General features: G+C 41.4%; 1 protein-coding gene across 5 annotated transcripts in view; it reads left to right on the forward strand.

Annotated features, from left to right (window-relative positions):
- LOC149139294 (sugar transporter ERD6-like 16) overlaps window positions 1-24,822 on the forward strand; it is a 145,020-nt gene extending 120,198 nt beyond the window's left edge. For 4 of the 5 annotated variants that reach the window (XM_089452988.1, XM_089452990.1, XM_089452991.1 and 1 more), the window contains 4 exons: window positions 21,380-21,442; window positions 21,569-21,628; window positions 24,120-24,234; window positions 24,345-24,822. In XM_089452988.1, coding sequence (XP_089309114.1) covers window positions 21,380-21,442; window positions 21,569-21,628; window positions 24,120-24,234; window positions 24,345-24,457 — 351 coding nt within the window. In that variant the 3' untranslated portion in view covers window positions 24,458-24,822. The remainder of the gene's footprint in view (window positions 1-21,379; window positions 21,443-21,568; window positions 21,629-24,119; window positions 24,235-24,344) is intronic. The other variant, XM_089452992.1, reaches the window with a different exon arrangement.
- The last annotated feature ends 229 nt before the right edge of the window (window positions 24,823-25,051 follow it).

Consider the following 25,051-nt stretch of genomic DNA (forward strand, 5'->3'; position numbering starts at 1 on the left):
GTTACCCACCATTTTTTGGGTGATATCCCTAGATATTTTTTTCTAGAAGATGGTCTTCAGCTGACAGCTAGCAGCCCCTTGCAGCCACCAACTAGCTCGTTGTGCCGTTTCTCCACCACCTAAGCCAACCATGTGGTCCTTCACCCATCTGTCATGGTCGTATGTTTGAAGGTGGGCCTCCCAAACCTGAAGGTATGCCTTGTCATTTCGTAATTGAGTATTGTAGTTTACTTATCATGGAAACTTTTGGGCATGGATTAATGGGGGGCTTTGGTGGAAAGAGAGGGCTAGGTATGTGCTCTTGTCCCCTAGACCTCTTTTGGATGTTAACCTTGGACCCTAGTCCCATGGGATCTCTTTTACTGACCTTTGGGCATTAGGGATGGTGCTTCATGGAAAACTTTTATTTTCGTTGCATGGTCCCGCCCCCTCATCCACATATATCACTCCCTTTCCGCTCATTATAACCCCATTCATCATTCCTCCCACCTGGATCCACATTCCTCCACTGGGTCCACATAGGGTTAGCCTTCCCTTTCCCCTTTCCCACACCTTGGTTCATGCCTAGAACGATGCCCCAGAGGTTGATGCAGCTGAAAAGAAAAGTAAAAGCATAATTGGCCACATTCAATAGGAAAATGTACCAAAAAATGCAAAAGATGGCAGGGACAAACACATTTAGCACGTGGGAAAAAGCGAATATATGAACTCTACCTCATTATCATGGCCATCACCCTAGTTACTATAGGCCCTAGATGAGCCTCCTTTATCATTCAAGAACCCATGATTGTCCCAATCCCTGGTGGGAAATGAACCTCTCTACCCTAAAGGGGGTATCCATTGTTATACCTTACACATCATGCTCTTATCCCTTGAGCCCCGAGTAGGCATATAGAGAAGGGTGGAAAAATCAAGGCCAGGGCACCTCATGTACCACGATTTCTCCTCTTATACATTATATACCCAAGTGTGGGATTCCCTTTTGCTAGCTACCCTAGTACCCCAGTATGTGGCCCAAGGCTGCCCCTTTTCATTCCTACTCCATTCATCTCTTTATCACATGCCACCATGCTTTGAAGGATGTACCTTGGACATACTATCCCCTTTAAAGGTAGAAACCAATGTTGCATGACTCGTACTCATATAAGACTCATCACGTTGTTGACACGTTGACTCGTATAAGACTCGTCACGCTATTGACCCGTCGACTCGTATAAGACTCGAGGACGACCCATATAAGACTCATGTAAGACTCGTCAAAATACAAAAAACATTAAAATATGGTAAATTTTAAGCACAAAAAAGAAACTAATGACAATTCCAATCCTTATAAGTTATAAAAACCACAATATATGCAATAATTCATAACATCATCTCATATCTATAAAAGTACAACATAACATATTTGATTTTTGTAAGCAAAACCTTTAGATACTGAATAAGAAAAGGACTCGTGATTCCATAATTAAAATAAAAAATGTCAGCACGTTCAAAATTCAAAGGCATATGTCATAAATGATAAATGATTGTCTCATAACAATCTTGAGTCTCATCACTCATGGACAACTACAATAAACCCTCGTGGAGCTAGTGCTAACATTGGATGGTTGAAGCAATTGTGAGACAGGTGTATTTGGAGTCTCCATTTGAGATGGAAAACTAGAGAGATCCTTAGTCTCTTCATCAAGCCAACTCAAATCAGGGGACTCCTCCACAACCCAATCAGACTCTAAATCAATAGTATCCAATAAAATTGGATCTGTATCATTTGGTTGCACTTGTTTTGCGAGCATTTGAAGGTTGTAGTAGATAAAAACCAACTTCTCCAACCTCTAATGCGCCAACCTGTTTCTCTTTTTGTTGTGGATGTGCTCAAACACTGACCAATTGCACTCACAAGAAGAAGCACTGCAGGGTTGACTCATAACTCTGATGGCGAATTCTTGTAATCGTGATGCCTCAGTGCCACAATCTATCCACCAATGAGTTGTAAAAAAATAAAAACAAATATTATCAGTTTGCAATGCCAAACATATAAAAGAGAACTAGCAAAATTTCAAGCTAAGTTCTAACAATTTGCACTTACAATGCATTTTCTTGTCCTTGAGACATTGGCTTGAGTTGAATCCAAATATGCCAGATGATTCCTTGTACATAGCTCGTTGTATGTTGATTTTGTCTTGAATATCTTGATCCGGGAACATCTTCTCAATGCATATCATGACACCTCTCATCACCTCGAGATCTCTTTGAATGCTAGACCCCTCATTATAGAATAAGCTCGGATTGAGATATGCTCCTGCTACATGCAATGGTGAATGTAGTTGCCTGGCCCACTTGGAATCAATAATTTGCCATATAGGGAGATATTTTGATTCATTTTCCTTATAGAAAGTCTTGATGGCCTCTTTGGCCCTGCCCATGCCGTCATAAATATATCCTTAGTCACCAGGTTCGAGTTCGAGTTCGAGTTCGGCGACCATGAAATTCGAATAAAGTTCGGCAACTAAAATTTTGTCGATAAAATTTGACATAAAATTCGACATATAGAAATTCGAAAAAAAAATGTATATATATATATATATAAAATCAATTTAAAGTCAAATTCAAATAAATTTTTGGCTTAGGCTTTAGCAAGAGAACAGAAGCTAGATTCCATATGAGAAATGGTATGGCAGCAAACATCCTATTTCACATTTCAAAATTTCTGGATCCACTGCATCATGCATGGGCTTATGCTCCTAAATTTGCAGTTGTGGCCAAATTATACGATATGAGCATTTTCCACTCAGACATGTCACCTGCAGGCTCAGCCTGCAGCCTCTAGATGCCATGCAATCTTCCCTGCTTCATCTTGAGGTAAAAATTGTATCAAATTGATTTAAGTACCATTAAAAAATGATTGGCAAAAGGTGTTTTAAATTCAACTCACATTCCAAAATATTGCATGATGATTGCATGAGAATACATTGGAAGTTGGAACCCTGGTAAAATCAAGGAAAAATGAAGCAATGTATTATGTATCGACACAATGTTCAGGCACAAAAAAATTTAAAAAAGAAACTCTCCGTTAATAACTAGGCCCTTGCTTTTGTCAATGGAGATTAGAATTAAAAGCCTCAATATAAAGACGTGTAAATTCTTGCCTTATGAATCTTCAAAATAATTGTGACTTTGGGACATTTCTTACAATTTATGACCACATAAAAGAAAATGATAAATCAGACATACAACCTAAAGAATTCTGATAGAGACAAAACTGAAATTCGAGTATGAAAGATCGCTCAAAGAAAGCAATTTATTTATCAATTGTAGGCTGGACTGTTTGCGGTGAGTTTGGAGTCTGGACCGCAATGAAATGAAACCCTTCGACGTTCGCACAACCAAACAATGAAACTCGGTGAGCAATAAAACTCGCGGGCTAAAACGCGAGAAAAAAACGAACCGAAATGAATTTCATCGAACTTCAAACGATTTTGTTCGGAAAAAAATCGAATTCGCCTTGAAATTCGAGTTCGCCATAAAATTCGACGAACTCGAACGAATATATTCGTTTCTGCTTAAAATTTGCCGAATTTCGAATTTAATCATTGAAATTCGTCGAACCTGGTGACTAGGAATATATCCCATTGCAGGTTTCTCTCCATCCATCAATCTCAATACTTTCACAAGGGGCTCAGTGAAGTTGATAATCTCAGTGACTTTGTCCCACAAACTATCACCAAAGACAAATACTTTCACAGACAATGCTTTTGGTTTTGTGCTATCTTTCCAAAATACGCATTGCTAGGTACAAAACATTCTTTTCAAAGCTTGGTACTCATACAAAAGGCTTTGGAGGGAAAGAAAGTTTGTAGCAAACCGTGTGACAATTGGGTGACTAAGCTCACCCGGTGTGAATCCCCTCATAAGGTTCAACACCCAAGCATGATTATAAATATACTTGGTAATTTGCTTGCATTCTTGCACATCTTGCACCCACTTCAACTTCCCAATGTCCTCTAGTATCAAGTCTATGCAATGGGCAGTGCATGGAGTCCAAAAAATGGTGAGATATTTGGCACAAAGCAACCTTCCAGATGCCACATAATTTGTTGCATTGTCCGTGATTACTTGGACAACATTTGCAACCCCAACTTCCTCCACCACATCAGCCAACAATGTAAAAATCAAATGTGCATCTTTTACATTTGCAGATGCATCAATGGATTTTAGGAACATGGCTCCTTTAGGGAAAGCTACAACAAAATTTATTATTGTTCTACCCCTCTGATCTGTCCACCCATCAAACATAATTGTACAACTTGAAAATTTCCATGAGCTGTTAATGTTCTCCAATTGTTCCTTGACACACTCAAGCTCCTCATCTAGCTCTTTTTCCCTAAGTGCATTATAAGATGGGGCTTTGTATCCAGGGCCAACACTTGCAATGGCATCCACCATGGGTTGATAAAAATGAGACTTTTCATAGTTGAATGAAAAAGTGTTATGGTACCAAAACCTCTTCACTGCCATATCTGCCTCCTTCCTCTTCTTTTCATTAAAAGTATCCAAGTTTGGTTGAGATCCTGGAGTTGTACGAGGACTGAAGAAAGAAGAGGTTATACCCCTGTTTGCCACAACATTTGAAGAGGAGTTACCAATACTTGGACTTTGAATCTGTGTTTCACTCTGAGATGAAGATCTACCTATCCCAACAATCTCATCCTTCCTTTTTGTCCTCTTAAAACTTTCATCTTTAATGGCTTCCAAAGCAACTTCTATTTCAAGAGTGACTTCATCAGGGAAATTTTGACAACATCCCACACCATTCCCAAGAATTCTAGCTAGGTGGTATTTTACCCTGTTTATGCCTGCATACATTGTGGCATTGCAATAATTGCACTTGACATGGTGGTCATCACTGACAATGATTCGTTGACCATGTGCCCATGTCGGATCACCAGATTTTCTAGAACCCTTTGGTGGCATGGTGACAAAATCTGAAAGAAAAAAAATAAATTTAAAATTTTAATTGATATTTTTTTGGTTTTGAATTTTTTTTTAGTTTGTAATTTTTTTTGGGCCTGTGGCTGAGTTTCTCATCCACATAGGGTCATTGTGTGGCTGAGAAACTCAGCCACAGAGCCTGCGGGTTGAGGAGGCAGGGCCGTTGTGTGGCTGAGAAACTCAGCCACAGGGCCTGCGGGCTGAGGAGGCAGGGCCATTGTGTGGCTGAGAAACTCAACCACAGGGCTAAAAAAAATTGCAAACTTAAAAAAAAAAATTGAAAACAAAAAAAAAAAACCTAAATTGAATACAAAAAAAATAAAAAAATTTACATAGAAAACATTCAAACAAGGTTCATGAAGCCTACCTGAAGCTGGGTTTGATCTAGTGAAGCCTCCTACAAGAGCTCCTTCACTGTGCAATGGAGTCACTCAACACTCATAGAAATTAGCTAAACACTCAAATGACAAGTGAATGACAAATGGAAGGGAGAGAGATGCTTATAAAGCATTTTCTTCCCTCCAATTTCCCTTTCCCTCCACCTCATTTCCAAAAAAGAAAAGAAAAATAAAATAAAAATTGCCTTTTGAGGGTTGACGGGTCGTATAGGGGTCCGATACAGGTCTTAAGGCAAGCCCGTGGGTCTTATACGGGTAGCCGGGTTTAATAAGATCCCTGTCGAGTCCGGGTCTTAAGCACGGGTTCTATGCAAGTGACCCGACTTGCTATAGAACCCTCCAAGACCCACGGGTACTTGCGGGTCTTATATGGGTGGTGTTTCGCTGGTAGAAACCACCTGATAGGATACTTGGTTAACCCCATTTGGAGCTTGGAGACATTGGCATATGCCAAAAATCACTATGGAAGGGCATGCAATTATGAAGTGCCCACCTGTTGTCCATGGTTTGTAAGCTCTTTAACTCGTTTTCCTTTAATGACTTGTTGTACTGGAAGGCTAGGGGATGCACTGGATCTTATGCAGCATCGCAGATGGTCTCCATTTTGGGTTTGGTCTCCCTATATGGGGTCCTAACCCTCCCAAGGGCTACATTGGCATATGTAGGGTGTGTGTTGAGATCCATGGACCTCCACAGCAGTAGACAACACTCCATGGATCCCTAAAGATGTTTGGAGATTGCTCGAGATTCACCTATTGGATGAGAAAGATGCACCTAGTTCACAATGCTCAGCCGGCCTCACAGTTGTACCATACACTTGGAATATGACCTAGGACTTGTATACTGATGTGCCATCACTTACACCATCATTTGAGCCGTTAAAAATGGTCTACGGGCATCTTCGACATACTTGGAGGCCCATGAGGTTACTTGTCTGCCCTCACACCCATCGGGAGCACCACACGTTTATTATTTGGAGAACAAGGGGCCAACCCGTTGTCCACTATTTTTGGGAGTCCTATTCATCATTGTGGCACTTATGGGCATCATCAGGCTTCTTAGAAGGCCCAACGACATGTATTATTGATCATTCGACCTCTTGAGAGGCTTCTTCTTTTGTTTATGAGCTAGTTTGGTGGGCTTGTCACCAAAAGTTAGTTGTTTTGCACATTATTTTATTTTAGGGGCTAATGTAGGCCCTGTTACCACTCAAACTAGCAGGGATCCCTAAAGGGCAAATGTTAGGCCAAGGGAAACAAATGGATATTTAGCCCACTGTCACCTCAGCTAAGGCTCCCTTCTATTTACGGACTTTCACCGATGGGAGGAGACCTGTTATATTATGGAGTCACCGATGAAGGATAAGTCAATGAAATGATGTGGAGTGACACTAATAATCCCTTTCTTGAAAGAGTTAGAAGGATAAGGCTTGCTTGCTTTTTAAGCAAGGTACAATGTCTTTTAGGGAAAGGAAGGGAGGATTTAAGGGTTGGGTTTGTGGGATATGACTTAAGAAGAAACTTCCCAATCCCTAAAATCCTTATTGTAATTGGTATCCTGGATGATTCTTGATGAATGGTCTTTCAAAGGAGCGGGACCACATAGGGCCAAGTGGACCCGATCTAGGGTATGAGGAAAGTATGTAACAACCAATGATATCCTTACCCTAGACAAGGTGGAGGAAAGGATCAAAGAAATAATTTCACTTGAAGATGTTGTTTTGACCCTATGAGGTACTCGCCTTGGGGATGACAAGGCAAGTTTTGATCACGGAGCTAGGGCTTGGATTTTCTCTCAACTCCACTATCGGAATGGCTTCAAAATTGGAGGAGAGCTTGAGGAAAGGCCAACACAGGAGACCCTAAGAGATCTAATTTTATTGATTGCTAGCTTGTCGAGAAATTGATGCCCTAGGTACCTTCACTTGGCTAGACCTGGAAGGAGGTGAAAGAATATGATTTTTAGTGACCACCCTTGGTAGATCAGTGCCTTAATCTTTGGGATAATGGAGTCTATGATGAATATGAGTAGGATTTCTTGGTTCCTAGTCAAGGAGGCCTCAAGATCACTTCGGTAGCCTTCTAAGTCAAGAGAAACAACCTTGCAGCTTTTATACTTTGATGTGCAAGAGGAATGACTTATCAAGGTTGAATTCTTTGATAGAATCATCCCTAGGTGATTTCTCTCATATTACATGCCCATACATTGAGAGATGTTATAATAGAGACAAATTCCACAATTTTAAGCAATAAATGCATGTAGCAATTAGCCCTAGAACATCAAAAATCCCAGTGCAACGTATATGACAAAAGTAAACAAGAATAACATCAAAAGGCATGTACTTACATGTAACAGGGTATATCCAACCATTCACAAATGACAATAGAGAAGTTCCAAGAGAAGATAGACCAATATCCACACATCAAAATTCATCCATAAAGCTCCAATTCATCCTCTAGAAAAAGTGCGAAAATCTCAAGAGAGAGAAGTGATCCAAACCAAAGTGATGATGAATAAATGAGCTCACCTCACTTGTATCTAGACAGAACTTAGGAGTTTGAATTGGCCTCCTTGGCCTACATAAACCCCAAAATAAAATAATGTTCTAATAATTCAACTTTTGGTGACAAGCCCACCAAACTAGCTCATAAATGAACAAGTAAGCCTATCAAGAGGTTAAATAATAATCTATGCATGTCGTAGGGCCCTTTAAGAGGACCAATGAGGTCCATGGGTGCCACAATGAAGAATAGGACCCTCAAAAGCAGTGGACAAGGGGTTGGCCCCTTGTAATAACTTGTGGTGCCCCAAATGACATGTGGGGGCATATAAGTGTCCTCATGGGTCTCCAAACAAATCGAAGATGCCAATAGATTGCCCGCAAGGGCTAGGGTGGTGTTGTAGGTGGTGCCACATCATCGTGCAAGTCCTGGATCATTTGCCAAGTGTATGGTGTAGATCTGGGGCCAACTGGGCATGATGGATCAGGTGCATCTTCCTCGTCCAATAAGTGAACCACGAGCAATCTATAAATAGTTGTGGGGATCCGTGGAGTGCAAACTGCTACTTGGAGGCCCATGGCTCTCAACTCTCACCCTACATATGCCAATGTAGCCCTCTGGAGGATTAGGACCCTGTATAGGGAAACCAAACCCAAGATGGAAACCACTTCCAATCTTGCATAAGATCCAATGCATCCCCTAGCCTTCCAGCACAATAAGTCATTAGAGTAATCGAGTAAATGAGCTTACCAATCATGGACCATAGGTGGGGACTTCATAATGGCTTGCCCTTCCATAATGGGCTTCGGGATGTGCCAATGTCTTCTAAACTCCAAATGGGGTTAACCAATGATCCTATTAGGTGGTTTCTACTTCTAAAGGGGATAATATAGTCAAGGTACACTCTTCAAAAGGTGGTGCCATGTGACAGATACGTGAATGAAGTAGGGAATGAGAAGGGGCAGTCCTAGGTCACATGTTGGGTACAAGGGTAGCTAATAAGAAGGAAGCCGACACTTGAGTTTATAATGTGTAGGAGGGAGCAATCGTGGTACATGAGGTGCCTTGACCTTGATTTTTCCACCCTTCTTTATATGCCTTTTGCCTTTTTATGATTTTCTTTGATTAACTACTCAGGGCTCAAAGGGTTAGAGCATGATGTATAAGATATAGCAGTGAATTCCCCCTTTTAAGGTGGGGCGGTTCATCGCCCACCGGGTGTTGGGACAATCATGGGTTCCTATATGATGAAGAAGTCTCATAGAACCTGTAAGAACCAGGGTGATGGCCATGATGATGGGGTAGAGCTCATGTATTGGCTTTTTCCCACGTGCTAAATGTAATTTGTCCCGACCATCTTTTGCATTTTGTGGTAAATTTTCTTGTTGAATGTGGCCATATATGTTTTTATCTTTCTTTTTAGCTGCATCAACCTCTGAGCAAGCTAACACTATGTGGAACCCAATGGAGGAATGTGGACCCAAGGGGAGAAATGATGAATGGGGTAGTAATGAATGGAAAGAAGGTGATATAAGCAGATAAGGGAGCGAGACCACACAACCAAAATTAGGGTTTCCAGTGAAATACAATCCCTGGAAGCAAATGGTCAGTAAAAGAGATCCCATGGGGCTAGAATCCAAGGTTAATTTCTAAAAGGGGTCTAAGGGACAAAAGCACAAACCTAGCCCATTTTTTCCGCCGAATCCCCCCATTAATCCATGCCCAGAAGTGTCCATGACAAGCAAACTACAATACTCAATTTCCAAATGACAAGGCATACCTTTATATTCGGGAGGCCCACCTTCAAACATACGATTATGGCAGATGGGTGAGGAACCACATGGCTGGCTCAAGTGTTGGAGAAAATGGCACAATGAGCTAGCTAGTGGCTATAAGGGGCTATTGGCTGCCTACTAAGGACCATCTTGGAGAAAAATGTCTCCTAGGAATATTACCCACAAAATGGTGGGTAACATCTGGCTCCAACTAGGATGTGATCTCTCGAAGAGGTGGGCGAAGCTACTTGAATGAGAGGTCACCAGAACTCCAACAATCTCTTGGTTATTGTAGACCTGTCACCTGCACATATAATAGATGGAAAAACATGGGGCAGCATGCTTTCGTGGCGTCTCATGATCGCACATGTTATATGTTAAGCCATAAAATCAACAGAAAATAAAATATGCAAATATGCATATATTTATCATGAGAAATATCATATGACGTTAGTTCTAATGCAAAAATCAACATGCAATGCATCCTACCCTAACATGCATGTAACTAAGATATTATTAAGTGTAGTCATAAGGCCAGTGCAACCAACATATCATCAAGTCAATATATATATGCCTACCTACATGATTACTCATGCAGCAAGTCGCAAAGCGAATGCAAACCCAAACACATGGAGGATGTTGTGGGTGAGAGGTGGGAAATTATGATGCCCACATATGGTTGATTATGTGAGAAGAGGTAAGAAAAGGATGTAATCTAGTCCTTGAGATCTTCTCTTGCAACCAAAATATAGAGATGTCAACAACCAAGCTCACGATGGATGACGACCTCCGACATATCACTTCCACCTGTTAGCTTTGTTATGTAATGCCGATTTTCTAAGGTCAGAGGAAAGCATGGTCTGTTGGTCTGTGTCCAAAAGGGGGCTCATCGTTGGTCACTCTTCCCTCTATTCCTACCACTCTCCCTCCGCCACCTCCATTCCTCTATTTTCTTCTAAATCCTATAGATTAACCCCTTTTTAGCTTTAACACCTAGTGCGAAGCCCAAACCCTCATAAAACCCTCCCATACGCCCTCGCGCGCTTGCTAAACCCCTTCATCGTTTCCCTGCCATTGATTTCTCCTGCCGATCCGACGGCTCCCGTCGCTCCTGATAAAGGCGACCTGCTCCACAAATCCCCACCGTCAAATCATCTCCGCCGAGATCTGACAGTCTTCGCACTTATCGCGCCCACAATTTGATCGAACGTTAGCGCGCTATGAGAGCGGTTTTTCTCTCTCATCCGCCGCTACGTGTTGATTGTTGAGTGGCATCGCACGCCCCTGTCCTTTTACCACTCCACACCCAAAAGCGGTGCGATCAATACCATTACCGCCCAACTAAACCGCTCCCGCCGCTAATGCCTGTGCAGCTCCATCGCCCAATCACCGTTCGATTTGTTCGCCAGAGATCCGACGGCCCTAATTCACCCCACTCTTACCACAGTCGATAGCCTCCACCGAGCCATCTCTGTCGTCCATTTCTTCGATCTGGCGACTATTCTTTCTGCTCATCCAACTCGTCCACTCGCCCATGCATTCCACGTCCTTCACCATTCCGTTTGCCCAAAGAAGGAAGATGACCAGCTTGCCATTACTAGTCGCTGTCAGACTTCTAACAACCATATTTAACAAACAGCATGGCCAAGAGAGAAAAAGGACGAGCACGACCCTGTGACTGCATTTATCAGTTATGGAACCCCACTGGTACGAGCACTCCAACTGCTTAAGAGGACAGCGTAGCACCTGAAAGGATCGGATTCACTCACTGCAGCAAGCAAACACAGTCAGAGACTCCATCAGGCAATTAAATGCAGTTGGTGGTCAATTATGACCCCTCCATACCTAAATGGCCAAGTGCCCTTGTAATGTAAAATCTATAAATACCCAGAAACAAGATGTAATCAGGGTTGATGGTTGGCATTTGATGTAAGGTTCAACTTCTGGAGACTGTAGATATTTTGTCACTTGCAGCGTCTCGTCTTCATTTTCAGCTAATACAAGCTTCTTTTGTTGTTAACTGCTCACTTTCCATTTCCTTCTGTTCTAAGCTGTGCCTGATATGCTATGTTCTTGACTTCTTGATGTTTAGCATTAGATAGCTGTCATCCTATCTCTGTGTTAGAGTCTTGTATGCATCATTGAACAGGTGGTCCAGGTTTCTTTCTAACTAATGCAGGAGAGCTGTCATCCTATTTGTGCATTAGTAGTTCAGATTTGCAGACTTCCTTACTGGTTACAGCCGGCCATCACATGGTCTTGTGCATCTGCTGGTGTGGTCAGTATTCTCCATATTCACCTAATCTCTAAACTGTGAGTAGTTGGTGGTTTAAAGCCTTGTAGTCTGGGGGTGTTCATGCATGTCTGGAGTGAAACAAAGTAGAAGGTTATCTGGCTTGGACAAGCATCATTCTTTCCATTCATCCATTGCAACAATAATTGAATTTATATGTTACCAGGCATCTCCGAGCTACAACCTATGAGAGTTTCTTGGAATCATAACATAATTGGCGCCGTTGTCGGGGAGAGGAGATTGAAGCTTAGCTTCCCTGGGAGAACGACACAAATCTAGCGTTGATGATAGACAAAGTCTGGACACATTTTTGGTTGTAATCATCTATCTGGCGACTCTACTAGAGGACCAACCTTCTGGTGACTCCACATCACAGTTCTGGCTCAGTTTGTGAGACATACTCGGAGAAATCCTCAGAAATCACCAGCTGACCCAGTGCCTGACCCTGAGAAGATTGTCAAGTAGAGAAAGACATCACAAAAAGGAGCATCAGGATCAGGTAAGCCTAAACAATCTTATGTATCTCTGCAAGAGAGGCTTGTAACTGAGCATGTTCATTTTGAAGATATAGAGCCTAACATTGTCAGTGAAGAAATACCCTCAGAGATTCATAAAGCTCCTTGTTCAACAAGTTCCCCTTTGGACCTCAGTCCAAAGAAAACCTCCCCTAAAGTCCATCATATTCCTTTATCCTTGTCAGTCATTTCCCAGCTCCCTAGCTTCCAAACTACCAGTACCCTTCCATCTACCCCAGTCATGGCAGGCCCACAAGCACCCACTAAGATGGAGAGAATCATAGCTGCTAGGTATGGACCCCTGGTCCTGCCTATCCCCTTGAATGCCATGCCTGCAGGAGAATACCAGAAATACATGCCTAAGTTCACTGGTACAGAGGGAGTAACGGCTGAAGAGCACCTTGAGTCTTTTTATAGCTATGCTGATAACCTAGATATCAGTGAAGATGATGTGTGGATGAGGGTTTTTGTCCAAAGCCTAGATAGAGAGGCTAGAAAATGGTTCAGAGAATTAACGCCTAGGTCGATAGCAGACATTGAGGCCTTATATGACGTGTTCCTAAAGCATTAAGGGGATAAGAAAGATCTACTCTATTATCATGCTGAATTTGGGAACTTGCAAAGGGAAAATGGTGAGCTGTTGTCTGATTTCAATAGGAGATTTAACCGCATGTATAGCAGAATACTCGCTGAAGTGAAACCCACCCCTACCTCTGCTAAGCTCACTTATGCTAATGCCTTCGACTCTCGTTTCTGTTTACTATTGAGGGAGAGAAGATGTGCTTCTTTGGCTGATATGCAAGATGCAGCCCTGGAAGTAGAATCAAACATCATGGTCATAGAAAGGCTCGAAGGTAATGCTGATAAAAGAAGACAGAGGGGTGAGCTCTCATCTTCCTCAGATCCTAAGATCGATAAAATGGCCAGGATGATATAGTCATTAGCCTTTGAAGTTTCCAAATTAGCGATGGAGTAGCATTCAAGGAAAGGACAAGCTCCTCATACTTTTGCTCTTCCAAATCCAAATCCATATAGAGGAGCAAAGGAGCAGTTGCAGATTTTGGAAAGAAACAAAGATGCAAACAAAGGCCAAAGGGTGAAGACCCTTTTTCAGAATATAGTCATGGAAGAAGAGCAATCTGAAGAAGATGATGGGGTCCATGGTATGGAAGATAAGGGCAGTGCCCCCTTCTTAACCAAGGCTGCCTACGAGAAGTTATTATCCAAAGGCCCTGCTCATAATTTTGTTGTCTCTGCAGAACAACAAGCTTATAAGCAGAAACAACCAGCAGCAGACCCCATCATCCCCAAAGTTCCAGCCATAGAGGTAAGAGGCCTTGAAGGTTCCCCCTCTTCTTTCAGTTTTCAATCAGAAATTCAGAAACCAAGAATACCCATGCCTCTGATTGAACCAGTGAAGAATGAGTCCTTCAAGAAATCTATCCTTGAAGAGCCAGAGCCTAAAGCCAACCAAGCTTCTAATGACTATGCAAATCTGCAAATTGACCAACTTGCTGTTATCCCCAGCCCAGTGATTAAAAAGGGTGAAGTCAGTTCCCCATCATCTTATGTTTCTCTGTCTATTCAAGAGACAATCCCTCATAATGGCCCCCTAGGCACTGGAGCTAGCCATAATTCAATTCCCAAGGCTGACATGGATAATCTCAGTCTTGATATCACGAAGCCTGCCCAGTTGGCCTCCACACAGCTTGAAAGGGCAGTTTGCCAGATCACAGAGGAAGAAGGTGCACAGATTCGAGACACCTCCTTGGATGGGGCTTGTTCTAAAAAAGTTGCAGGAGCAGGTGAAGTCTTTGTGTCCCACACACAATGATGCATTGATTCACCATTTATATTAATTGTTCAGGCCACAAAGGGCATAGCCGAGTACAAAGCAGCCCTGGTTATTCAACAAGTATACAAAAGCTTCCACAAAGAACATCCACGGATGAGAGCATACAGAGAGGGGGTGAAATATAAACTGTCTCTACCCAATAAGGTTAAATGCCCTAAACTTTTTGAGGTAGGTGATCAAATCAACCCGATTTTGCAAATCTTTGATGAATTGGCTGACATGCATATTGACCAAGAGAAGGAGACCTTTCATAGAAAGGCAAAGAGGGTCAATCTTCAGTATGGTGACTGTTTTCTCCAATGGGATGCACTGAAGGAAAGGCAGGGAGGTCCTGGTAAAATAAATACTCTATGGACAGGATCATTCGTCATCGCCCAGGTCCAAGGGGACAATACTCTCATGCTGCAAAGTTTGGAAGGAGAAACAATTTTGATGACCCAGTAAATAGGCAGTTTTTGAAAATTTATGTTGTTTAAGGCCTTTAGGCCTCAGCATTGTAAATATGTTCTTTTACAAGTTTTTAGTGTAGGCTTAATTAGACTCCATGCTCAATGAAATACTAGGCAATGTTTTTTGATCTTGTTGTTATGAAGAAGGCAGTGGTCTACGGTTCTTGAGACCTCACAGGGAGGATCTCATCCCCAGAAGGAGCCAGTGTTAGCTTTTCTATGTAATGCCGATTTTCTGAGGTCAAAGGAAAGCATGGTCTGTTGGTCTGTGTCCAAAAGGGGACTCATCGTTGGTCACTCTTCCCTCTATTCCTACCATTCTCCCTCCGCCACCTCCATTCCTCTATTTTCTCCTAAATCCTACAGATTAACCCCTTTTTAGCTTTAACCCCTAGCGCGAAGCCCAAACCCTCATAAAACCCTCCCATACGCCCTTGCGCGCTTGCTAAAACCCTTCATCGTTTCCCTGTCGTTGATTTCCTCCCACCGATCCGACGGCTCCCGTCGCGCCCGATAAAGGCGACCTGCTCCACAAATCCCCACCGTTAGATCATCTTTGCCGAGATCTAACGGTCTTCGAACTTATCGCGCCTACAATTTGATTGAACGTTAGAGTGCGATGAGAGCGGTTTTTCTCTCTCATCTTCCGCTACGTGTCGATCGCTAAGTGGCATCGCACGCCCCTGTCCTTTTACCGCTCCACGCCCAAAAGCGGTGCGATCAATACCATTACCGCCCAACTAAACCGCTCCCGCCCGCTAACGCCTGTGCAGCTCCGTCGCCCGATCACCGTTCGATCTGTCCACCAGAGATCCAACAGCCCTAATTCACCCTGCTCTTACCACAGCCAATAGCCTTTGCCGAGCCATCTCCGCCGCCCATTTCTTCGATCCGACGACTATTCTTTCTGCTCATCCAACTCGTCCACTTGCCCATGCATTCCACGTCCTTCACCATTCCATTTGCCCAAAGGAGGAAGGTAACCAGCTTGCCATTACCAGTCGATGTCAGAGTTCTAACAACCATATTTAACAAACAGCATGGCCAAGGGAGAAAAAGGATGAGCACGACCTTGTGACTGCATTTATCAGTTATGGAACCCCACTGGTACGAGCACTCCAACTGCCTAAGAGGACAACACAGCACCTAAAAGGATCAGATTCACTCACTGCAGCAAGAAAACACAGTCAGAGACTCCATCAGGCAGTTAAATGCAATTGGTGGTCAATTATGACCCCTCCATACCTAAATGGCCAAGTGCCCTTGTAATGTAAAATCTATAAATACCCAGAAACAAGATGTAATTAGGGTTGATGGTTGGCATTTGATGTAAGGTTCAACTTCTGGAGACTGTAGATATTTTGTCACTTGCAGCGTCTCGTCTTCATTTTCAACTAATACAAGCTTCTTTTGCTGTTAACTGCTCACTTTCCATTTCCCTCTGTTCTAAGTTGTGCCTGATATGCTATGTTCTTGACTTCTTGATGTTTAGCATTAGATAGTTGTCATCCTATCTTTGTGTTAGAGTCTTGTATGCATCATTGAACAGGTGGTCCAGGTTTCTTTCTAACTAATGCAGGAGAGTTGTCATCTTGTCTGTGCATTAGTAGATCAGATTTGCAGACTTCCTTACTGGTTGCAGCCGGCCATCACATGGTCTTGTGCATCTGCTAGTGTGGTCAGTATTCTCCATATTCACCTAATCTCTAAACTGTGAGTAGTTGGTGGTCTAAAGCCTTGTAGTCTGGGGGTGTTCACGCATGTCTGGAGTGAAACAAAGTAGAAGTGGTTATCTGGCTTGGACAAGCATCATTCCTTCCATTCATCCATTGCAACAATAGTTGAATTTATATGTTATCAGGCATCTCCAAGCTACAACCTAGGAGAGTTTCTTGGAATCCTAACACCACCATTGTCCTTATTATTTATGTCATGGCTTATGGCCTTCATCGGGTCATGATTAGCAGGAAAGGGAGGCTAACGAGATGGAGAAACACAAGTGGGTTGCACATGATGATTACACTGGAGAGGGGAGACTATGGAGTGATCAAAACCTCGAGGGTGCGTCCAAGGAGGAAAAGTATAATCAATGATGTGCTTTTCCTTGACACTATACTCGGGAGGGGAAAAGGGCTCACAATTACTTGAGATCATATGACTAGGGGTGAGGGAATCACTAGATGAAGACCCAAGATGATGACCAATAGGAAACAAGGAGAAAGAAGTATTATATTCAACGGGTTGTGCTTTTCCAAAGTCATAATCTAAAGGCTCAAGTGATTTGAACATAGAATCATTCTCAGGAGAAGTGAGAGCCTTATCAATTCCCTTAGTATCAAAGGTCGGGTCTCTCTTAAAAGGAAAGTTGATCACTTCCAACTGCCCCTCTTTATGCAAAGGCAAATGAAGATTCTCCTTCCCAAGGGTATCAATGGGTATGTCATCATAAATAGTGCCTGAGGGGAAGGGAATATCAATCTCATCCTCATCCTCCTTAACGATGTCATAAATGGGAGCACAATCAAATTGAGGCCTCGTTGACCTAGAAAATTCAATGGTCCATGGTCATAATTCTACCTGACACCAATCTCCCCAAAGGATTAGGCACTGGCCCAACCAAAGGTTATCACCTTAAACCTATTTTCCTTCTCCCCTTTCCTCTTCTCTAGGTCTAGTCCTCTAGGTCACCTAGGGCATCAATTATCTCATGATCTATCCATCCAAATAATTCGATTTTTGGTCCACAATTGCGCTGGTGTGTCCTCAAGAAGCCCTCCAAATTTCATTAGATTCCGATAGTGGGATCTTGAGATATCGCAAGCCCTAGCTCGAAGACCAATTCTTGCCCTTGGTTTCCCTTAGGATAGAAACCTCACTGGGATCCATGCATTGCCTTTCATTGAAAATTCATTCCTTGATCTCTTTCCCCTGCCTAATTAGGTCGAGCATATCATTGGTTGCTAGATCCTATCCCCTTGACTAAACCTCAGGTCCACTTGGCCCTGTGTGGTCCCATGCACTATCAAGGTTAATTCTTCAAAGATCAGCTGGAACCCAAGTTTCCACAAGAATTCTAGGGTTTAGGGATCTCCTTTATAAGACATATACTCAAAACCTAACCCTAGAAATTTTCCCCAAGCCCTTCCTAGAGAGCCTTCCATCTTGTCTTCCAAGACAAGCAACCCACATATTTGAGCCTCTCATGTAAATAGGCTTCCAGGATCAGCCCTCACCCTATCATTGGTCCATCCATTTCGTGATCCTTATCATAACGGATCTTCTCCCATCGGTGAAAATCCGTAAAGAGCAGGGAGCCTTAGTCGACATGATAGTGGGTTATCACTCCATTGTTTCCCTTAGCCTAGTAGTAACCCTTCAAGGATCCCCTTTTAGGATCCCTGCTAGTTTGAGCGGTAACAAAGCCAAAGTAGCAAATTTAACCAAAATTGGTCGACCCTCCCTTCAATGGAGAATGTGGTTGCTTTATAAGAGGAGTTTGTGGTGGTTTGGGCTCTAATCTGGAGCTAGCTATGGTTGAAGAAGGCATTGCAAAGGTAGTGGGTATGACTACAATGGTTGAGTAGTTGAATATAGATGACATTTCCTAGTCACATGAAGTCTTAGGTATTAGAGCTTCTTGAGTCTTAAGGGCCTGATAACTCCATGGTAATGATCCATTGAAGGTGAGGTATTGTAGATCCTCACGGAAGGGATTCATATCGATAGGTCTAAGGTGTAATGACAAAGACAAAGACAAGAGCATGATAGATCTACATGCAAAGGTTAAGCAAATCTAGCTTGTTAAGCAAGTTGACACAAGCTAGAAGAGCATAGATCTAGTTTAGATCTAGTTTATCACATAGCAGATCTATGAAATTGAAATTTATAGTGTGTATGTGACATAATTCATTTTGTTGGGACTGAATATGAAAATGGAAGTGGGCATAATGCATAGGTTTGTGCATTGACAATTCAATCTATCTATTGCAATTTATTACACGGATTTTCCCATCAACTAGAGAGCATCATTGGAATTCTTTTTGCCAAGAACATAGCAGAGCCCATGCAGATGTCGTTGATGTTGTACCAACGGTTATGAAACATGGCCACATTTAAGTGGAGGAGGTTGCACTCACATGTGATCAAGCTATGAGGATTGTGTATGGATCTTATGCTTATTTGAATCTTATTGATACTTGCTCCTTGAAGGAGTCCACGAAACTAAGTGGCTTTAAGTCCATCTCCACAGAATTGTAGTGGGCTTGCATGCTTAGTTTTGATTTATTTCCATTGTGTGGTATTTAGCATCATTCAAGCTAATTTGTGGCATATTTTTGCTTTCATTTATTGCATTGACAAAAGTGAGGTACATTCTACAATGCAATATGAAGGAGATGTATAATGTTTGTGCCTAACCCTGGCACAACACATGGCACGAGTTGGCCTAATATAATATTTAGAAGTTTTAAAAAATAATAGGCTACTATTGATAAGATGTGCAACATCAAAAAAACAAATCAGTAATGTTAAAAAGAAAATTTAAGAAAAAATTCTAGGCATTATTTTTTTTCCATAGAAAAGCACTCATAATTTCCTTCATATAAAAATGAGTGAAATTACATTATGCATATACACTACAAGAGTGTATTCATGTAATAGCCCAATATAGCAGCGTTATAAAAAGCACGCTTATGGATAATACTGATTCCTGAACAAAAAAACCTTTACATTTAATCATCAACATCAATAGAAACTACAAACGCCAAAACAATTGGCAAAAAATTGAATCAGGCATAAAGCCAAACTGTCCATGTGTGAGTATGGATGAGCAAAAAAGATGTACGTAGCCATCCCACAAGTAGATATTAGTTGTATTATCAAACAAAAACAAAGTTGTCCATGTTCATACAAAAATGGGATCGTTCATGAATATCAACAAAAAACTGGCCTCTCCTAAGGAACCATGAGAAACTAGTGAAAAGCTACGACTGGAACCCGAGAAGCAACCCAGAAAGGTCAAAGAAGAACTCCATGATCCAACCCTTAGGGCCCTCCTCAACACTGAACCACAGACCAGACCATAGCCAGGAAAAAACAAGGACACGATAACTCTTTTTCCCACATCAGTGCAACGTACTCAAATCACTACGACCATAACACCTCGACCCACCTTAGATTTGCGCCACCACTAACCGCGTTAACACAGATTTGCCCACGACTTGCACAGAACATACCCACAACACAGGTCTGTGGCTCCACAGGCAAAACCCATCCAGGTCATGGACAAACCTAACCAAGCTGACCCCCAAGAAAACCCTAACTAACTTTAAGGCACATGGCCTCCCACATCCAGCCTCAACACAGGCCAAAGGCGCGCAGCCCCTCCTGTGGCCGCCAAACCAATTACTCAGCCCATTGTTCCACTAGCAATTGCTCAGGCAGGCCCCGAATTCCAAGCATTAATGCATGCACACACACGTAGATCCATCTTAGCTCGGTATCTTTTAAGCACTATGAGAATTGTATTTCAATTTGCTTTTGATCGTTCTTGGTGCTTAATAGATCTAGAGTTAAGATAGATCCACGCCAATTCATGCTCTAAAGTGCATGGATATTTTAATAAAAGTGAAACTTGTAGATCTAATTGTTTTGATGTTACTAATACCGAATTAAATAATACTACAAAATAAATTAGATATTTTCCTCAAAAGCATAAATTTTTTTAATGTTAATATATAATTGAAATTTTTTCAATTGATTGGAAAGTTAAATCTTTTTATCAAAAACATTACAAATAAAACTGAGTTAAGATCTTAAAGTTCATATGTAATTTATTTGAATTTTTTCTTCTAAATCTTATACCTGACACGATGAAGTCAGTGAACTCACTTGTTCTCCAAATTGGTGAAAACCAATGTGCCTTGAAGATAGGGGCTAGAGCATGATGCTGATGTAAAATATGGCCTCCAGGAATTATACTATTGTAGGCCAAAGCTCCGCACCCAACTCCACCAAAATGGTCTTGGGATTGGACATTTTGTACACATCCTCCTAAGGGATGAGCCCAACAAACTCTATGATGATTGGTCAGTCTGAGGGGAGCAAACCATACTCATGCACCAAAGTACACCAATCATTCTAGGACATGATAGGCCCTGCAAAGCATGGCTGAAAGTACATCAGGATCAGTGTTCGGTGCTTCTTAAGAGAAGGATTCATTGGCAAGCCGCCTTGTTTGGTGATTGTGGCTTTTTGGTTCATTCCTATTTCATTGGGATTGGCAATTTTCCGCTCTATATACTCTCTAGAATATCTGCTGTCGTTTTGTTTTTGATAATGCGGTTATTGCTTTGATTGCTTTCTGTACCATGTGACAGGGCGAGGTAATTACCTAGTGGTTGGCCAATTGTTCTTTGTTGATGAAGGATGCAAATTCACGAGATGTAGTAGCTTATTCTCATTTAATTTTTCTCTAATAGCATTGAAGAAGATATAAATTCCATTTGAGCGTTTTGATTTGCTGATGTAAATATTTGTGTCAACATATGATGTAATAAAAATAACTTATACATAACATTTTGTTTTGTTCTTTAATATGTAACAGGGACATTTTGATGGGTCTTCTCTTCTACTACTTGCAAAAATATTATCATTAATTGGTCTTTTGGTGAGTCATATGCCTCAATACTTGTATAATGCTTTGTAATAGGATGCAAAATAAAATCTTCAATAAAACCCTAGGTAGAATATCTATATGTTGAAATTATATAATGACATTTATTTGGATGGACAGGGTTATATTGCAACATTTTCAATGGGCATGGGTGGAATTCCATGGGTCATAATGTCTGAGGTTGGTTATCGTTACCATAGATTCATATTAATTTTGCATTTGTTTTTGTTTTTTAATTTAAAAGAAACAGCGATGATTTTATTAATTAAAATGGTGGTGGCATAACTTGGATAGCTAGGAAGTTACATCAATATTATATTTCTACCTTCCCAGATACTCTCCAGAAGCTCTATAGAGTTCGAGTTTCTTTAAAAAATGCAAGTTTTCACTCCCATTATATGCCAGCTATGTTACTTGACAAATTGTCCAATTCATATTATATATCTACAGTACATAAAGCAAAAAATTCAAATAAATCTGTCGACTGTGAGCTCTATTGACAAAATCCATGCAAACTGAAAGCATTGTGGGTGCACTTGCTTCTTTGTTTGCCTCCGTGAGAGGGAGACCTTGGGGCAACGTCTTTCCACCGGGAGATGAACAAAATTAGATAGCTGGACAATAATTCCTTCGGCAGCATCCAAAGCCATTTCTAGTTCCACATTTTTTTCCATAAGGCTACTTAACTCTCTGCCTTCTATTCTAGCAAGATTTTGGATTTGAACTTGCATGTCCTGGCTGGTTGTGGGGGCTCCAAGGTTTCTGCCTGTTCGTAGGGTGTTGAGGGAGGCTGTATTTTCTCAAAAGGCCTGCTTGAGCTGCCATAATGAGAACTTGGTCTGTTATGTGCTCGCACTGTCGAAACCCCCAATGAAGATCTTTCATCTGTACAGCAAACAGCACTGCACCATGGTTTGAGAGGGGTGGATTGGAGGGTCTAACTTGAAATTGATTGCCCGAATTCCCATCGATTGGAATGTTGGGGAAAGAGGGAGATCCCAAATTTGCCAACGAGGAAGGTGACACAAAGACACCAGAGAAAGCACAGCAAGCTGACACCCAAGTGGTTAGATTGCTTCTCCCAACAACCATTAGTAGAAGAGACAAGGATGTGGTGGGGATCAGTAGGAATTTCAAATCTGAATCACCTGTCAAAGGTTTAGGCAACTCTAATCATTTTAACCAAGGATGTTGACGGTTACGAAAAATCTGTGGCTGTATTTGACGGGCAAATCACCCCGTGATAGGCCATTTACCCGTCAAATTCCATCCCTACCGTCACTGGGGATTCCATTGACGCAAAGAGGGCAGATTCGAATGGTGAGCATCGGATCTGAGAGGGGGCAGGGAGACTCCCACCTGAGCAGGCCAAGGTCAAGCCCTCCTCTACATTAGAAAGCAATGGAGAAGGGGGAAGGGGGACGGTCGGCAACCCTCCCATCATTTGTGTGAGTACAGGATGGCAGCTGATGACAGAGTGGCGAGGTGCCCCCTCCATTTAACCCTTTGATGTGATGGGGGTAGGTGGATCCCACCTCCTTTTAAACAGTAGTCCAATGAGGTGACTTTTTGGCCATTTTCTGTTCAGTTTTTTCAGTCAATTTCACCCTTAATCCCGCTAGAAATTGAGAAGATCATAGTTTTAAGTTGTTGAGTCTGTACAATCTGAGTGTCTCAGAAGCTTTCCAGGATGCTGAATCCATTTCTATATTGAAAAATACAATTTAAACGATAGAATATTGTGATCTCACCATGAATTGTGTTGCCAGATTCTGGCAAAAAAACACCAAAATGTCACCTTGTTAGACTACACCCTTCTTTCAACTTTGCAAAACGTCCAATGCCTTCCCAAGCATCTCAACCCAATGTAACAATTTGAATGGCTTGTATTCATGGACGGTATTCACAAATTTAAGCTCCTCCCTTCTGCTGACCTGTAACTGGCCCTTGGCCCTTGGATAATTCGGCCCCTCATTTGCCTTTTGGTCGGCAATTGAGTTGTTAGCAATAACCACATGGATTAGGAATACATGGGCAAAGGTAGTATGGAGAACCTTAGTGTGGCAAATCATTCTTGCTTAAGTAGGGGAGGGGATGCCTCGTTTGGATCATAGGGCACTGTTGATGAGAGATGAATCCCCAATCACCATGATATTGCCTGATATGATTTTGGAAAGCAGTTTTAGGCCTTGCCTGATCTAGGCTTTTGCTTCATTGTTTGTTACCATTCTGAGGCCCCATCTAAAGCTTAATGCTTGATGTCCTCCATGGTTCATAATAGCCCGTCCCCCAACCCCTGCAACTCCAGCTCAAATTTATTAAGCTTCGACAAAGATGAAAAAATTTAGGAACAAACTTTTATGACTTAATTGATCCAAGAATAAGATACATCTACGCAAGTTTATTTGTTTACGTGATAAAAGACTATAGATGTCTTTCTTCCTTTTAAACATTAACAACCCACCGTCACATGTGACACATCTCATCCCAACTGAATAGTAACAGTAGAGAGAACCTCACTTCTCTTAATACAGCTATAAAGAAAATAATGATAATCATGAAAATGTCTATATTTCATGTTAATGATTTCCCACATTGAGTAGTATTTTATATCGATAACAAATTATTAGTAAAATTCATCTCTAAATGGCTTATTTCTGTCTTGACACAGATATTTCCTTTGAATATGAAGCGTATTGCTGGCAGTCTGGTGTCTCTCACAGCTTGGTTTGGTTCATGGATTGTCACCCTCACTTTTAGTTCTCTCTTCTCTTGGAGTTCTACAGGTACTATAAATTTTCTATGTTATTTCAGTAATGAAATTAAGTAAAAATGTATTTACATATTTAGATATGTCTTTCAAGGCTACTAATTAGTAATGGTATGTGCACTGTAGCTTCCTTCTTTATATTTTGCATTGTCTGCGCCTTCACTGTGCTATTCGTGGTAAAGCTTGTACCAGAGACAAAGGGACGAACTCTAGAAGAAATACAATCTTCTCTCTCATAAAATTCTAGGGGAAGAAATCGGAAGTTTGTCCATGGAATCATGGCTTGGTTGAATTTTATGGTTTGCAATGAAGTTCTCATGAAGAGTCTGTAATTCATTACAAACAAATATTCTCTTTACTAATATCATATCAATTTCATTTATTAATCTCGTAGAAGAGCTAAAGTATCAGGCTATTGCAGCTGAAGATTCCATTCATAATGTGGAATGGTCTTGTAAGGATTCCATACACATTGTCCAACGATTCTTTGAAGAAAACAAATCGTGTAGTAAGAGAACTATCTGAATTACCTGGATGAAGGTTTTCGTTTGGTTTTATTAGTTATGAAATGTCCATAACCAAAAGGCTTCCGCTGATTTTTCAACCATTTTAAATAATGCATGTGATTACTTGTGTTAAAAGATTTTTAATAAAAAATTATTTTGAAAGAAATATATTATTAGTGTTCTTGTTATGAATGTATAAATTTAATTTTGAAGCGATTACTCCCTGGTTTATTGGTAAGTTAAAATTTTGTATTCCCCTCGTATGAAATGAAAGTGGTATAAGGTTCAAATTTTGCCTTCCCATATAAGGTTCATTTATTATTCTCG

This window comes from Pinus tabuliformis, chromosome X, assembly GCF_031772625.1.
Source record: "Pinus tabuliformis cultivar Carrire ecotype Pingquan chromosome X, CPIR1, whole genome shotgun sequence".
In the NCBI taxonomy this organism is placed as follows: Eukaryota; Viridiplantae; Streptophyta; class Pinopsida; order Pinales; family Pinaceae; genus Pinus; species Pinus tabuliformis.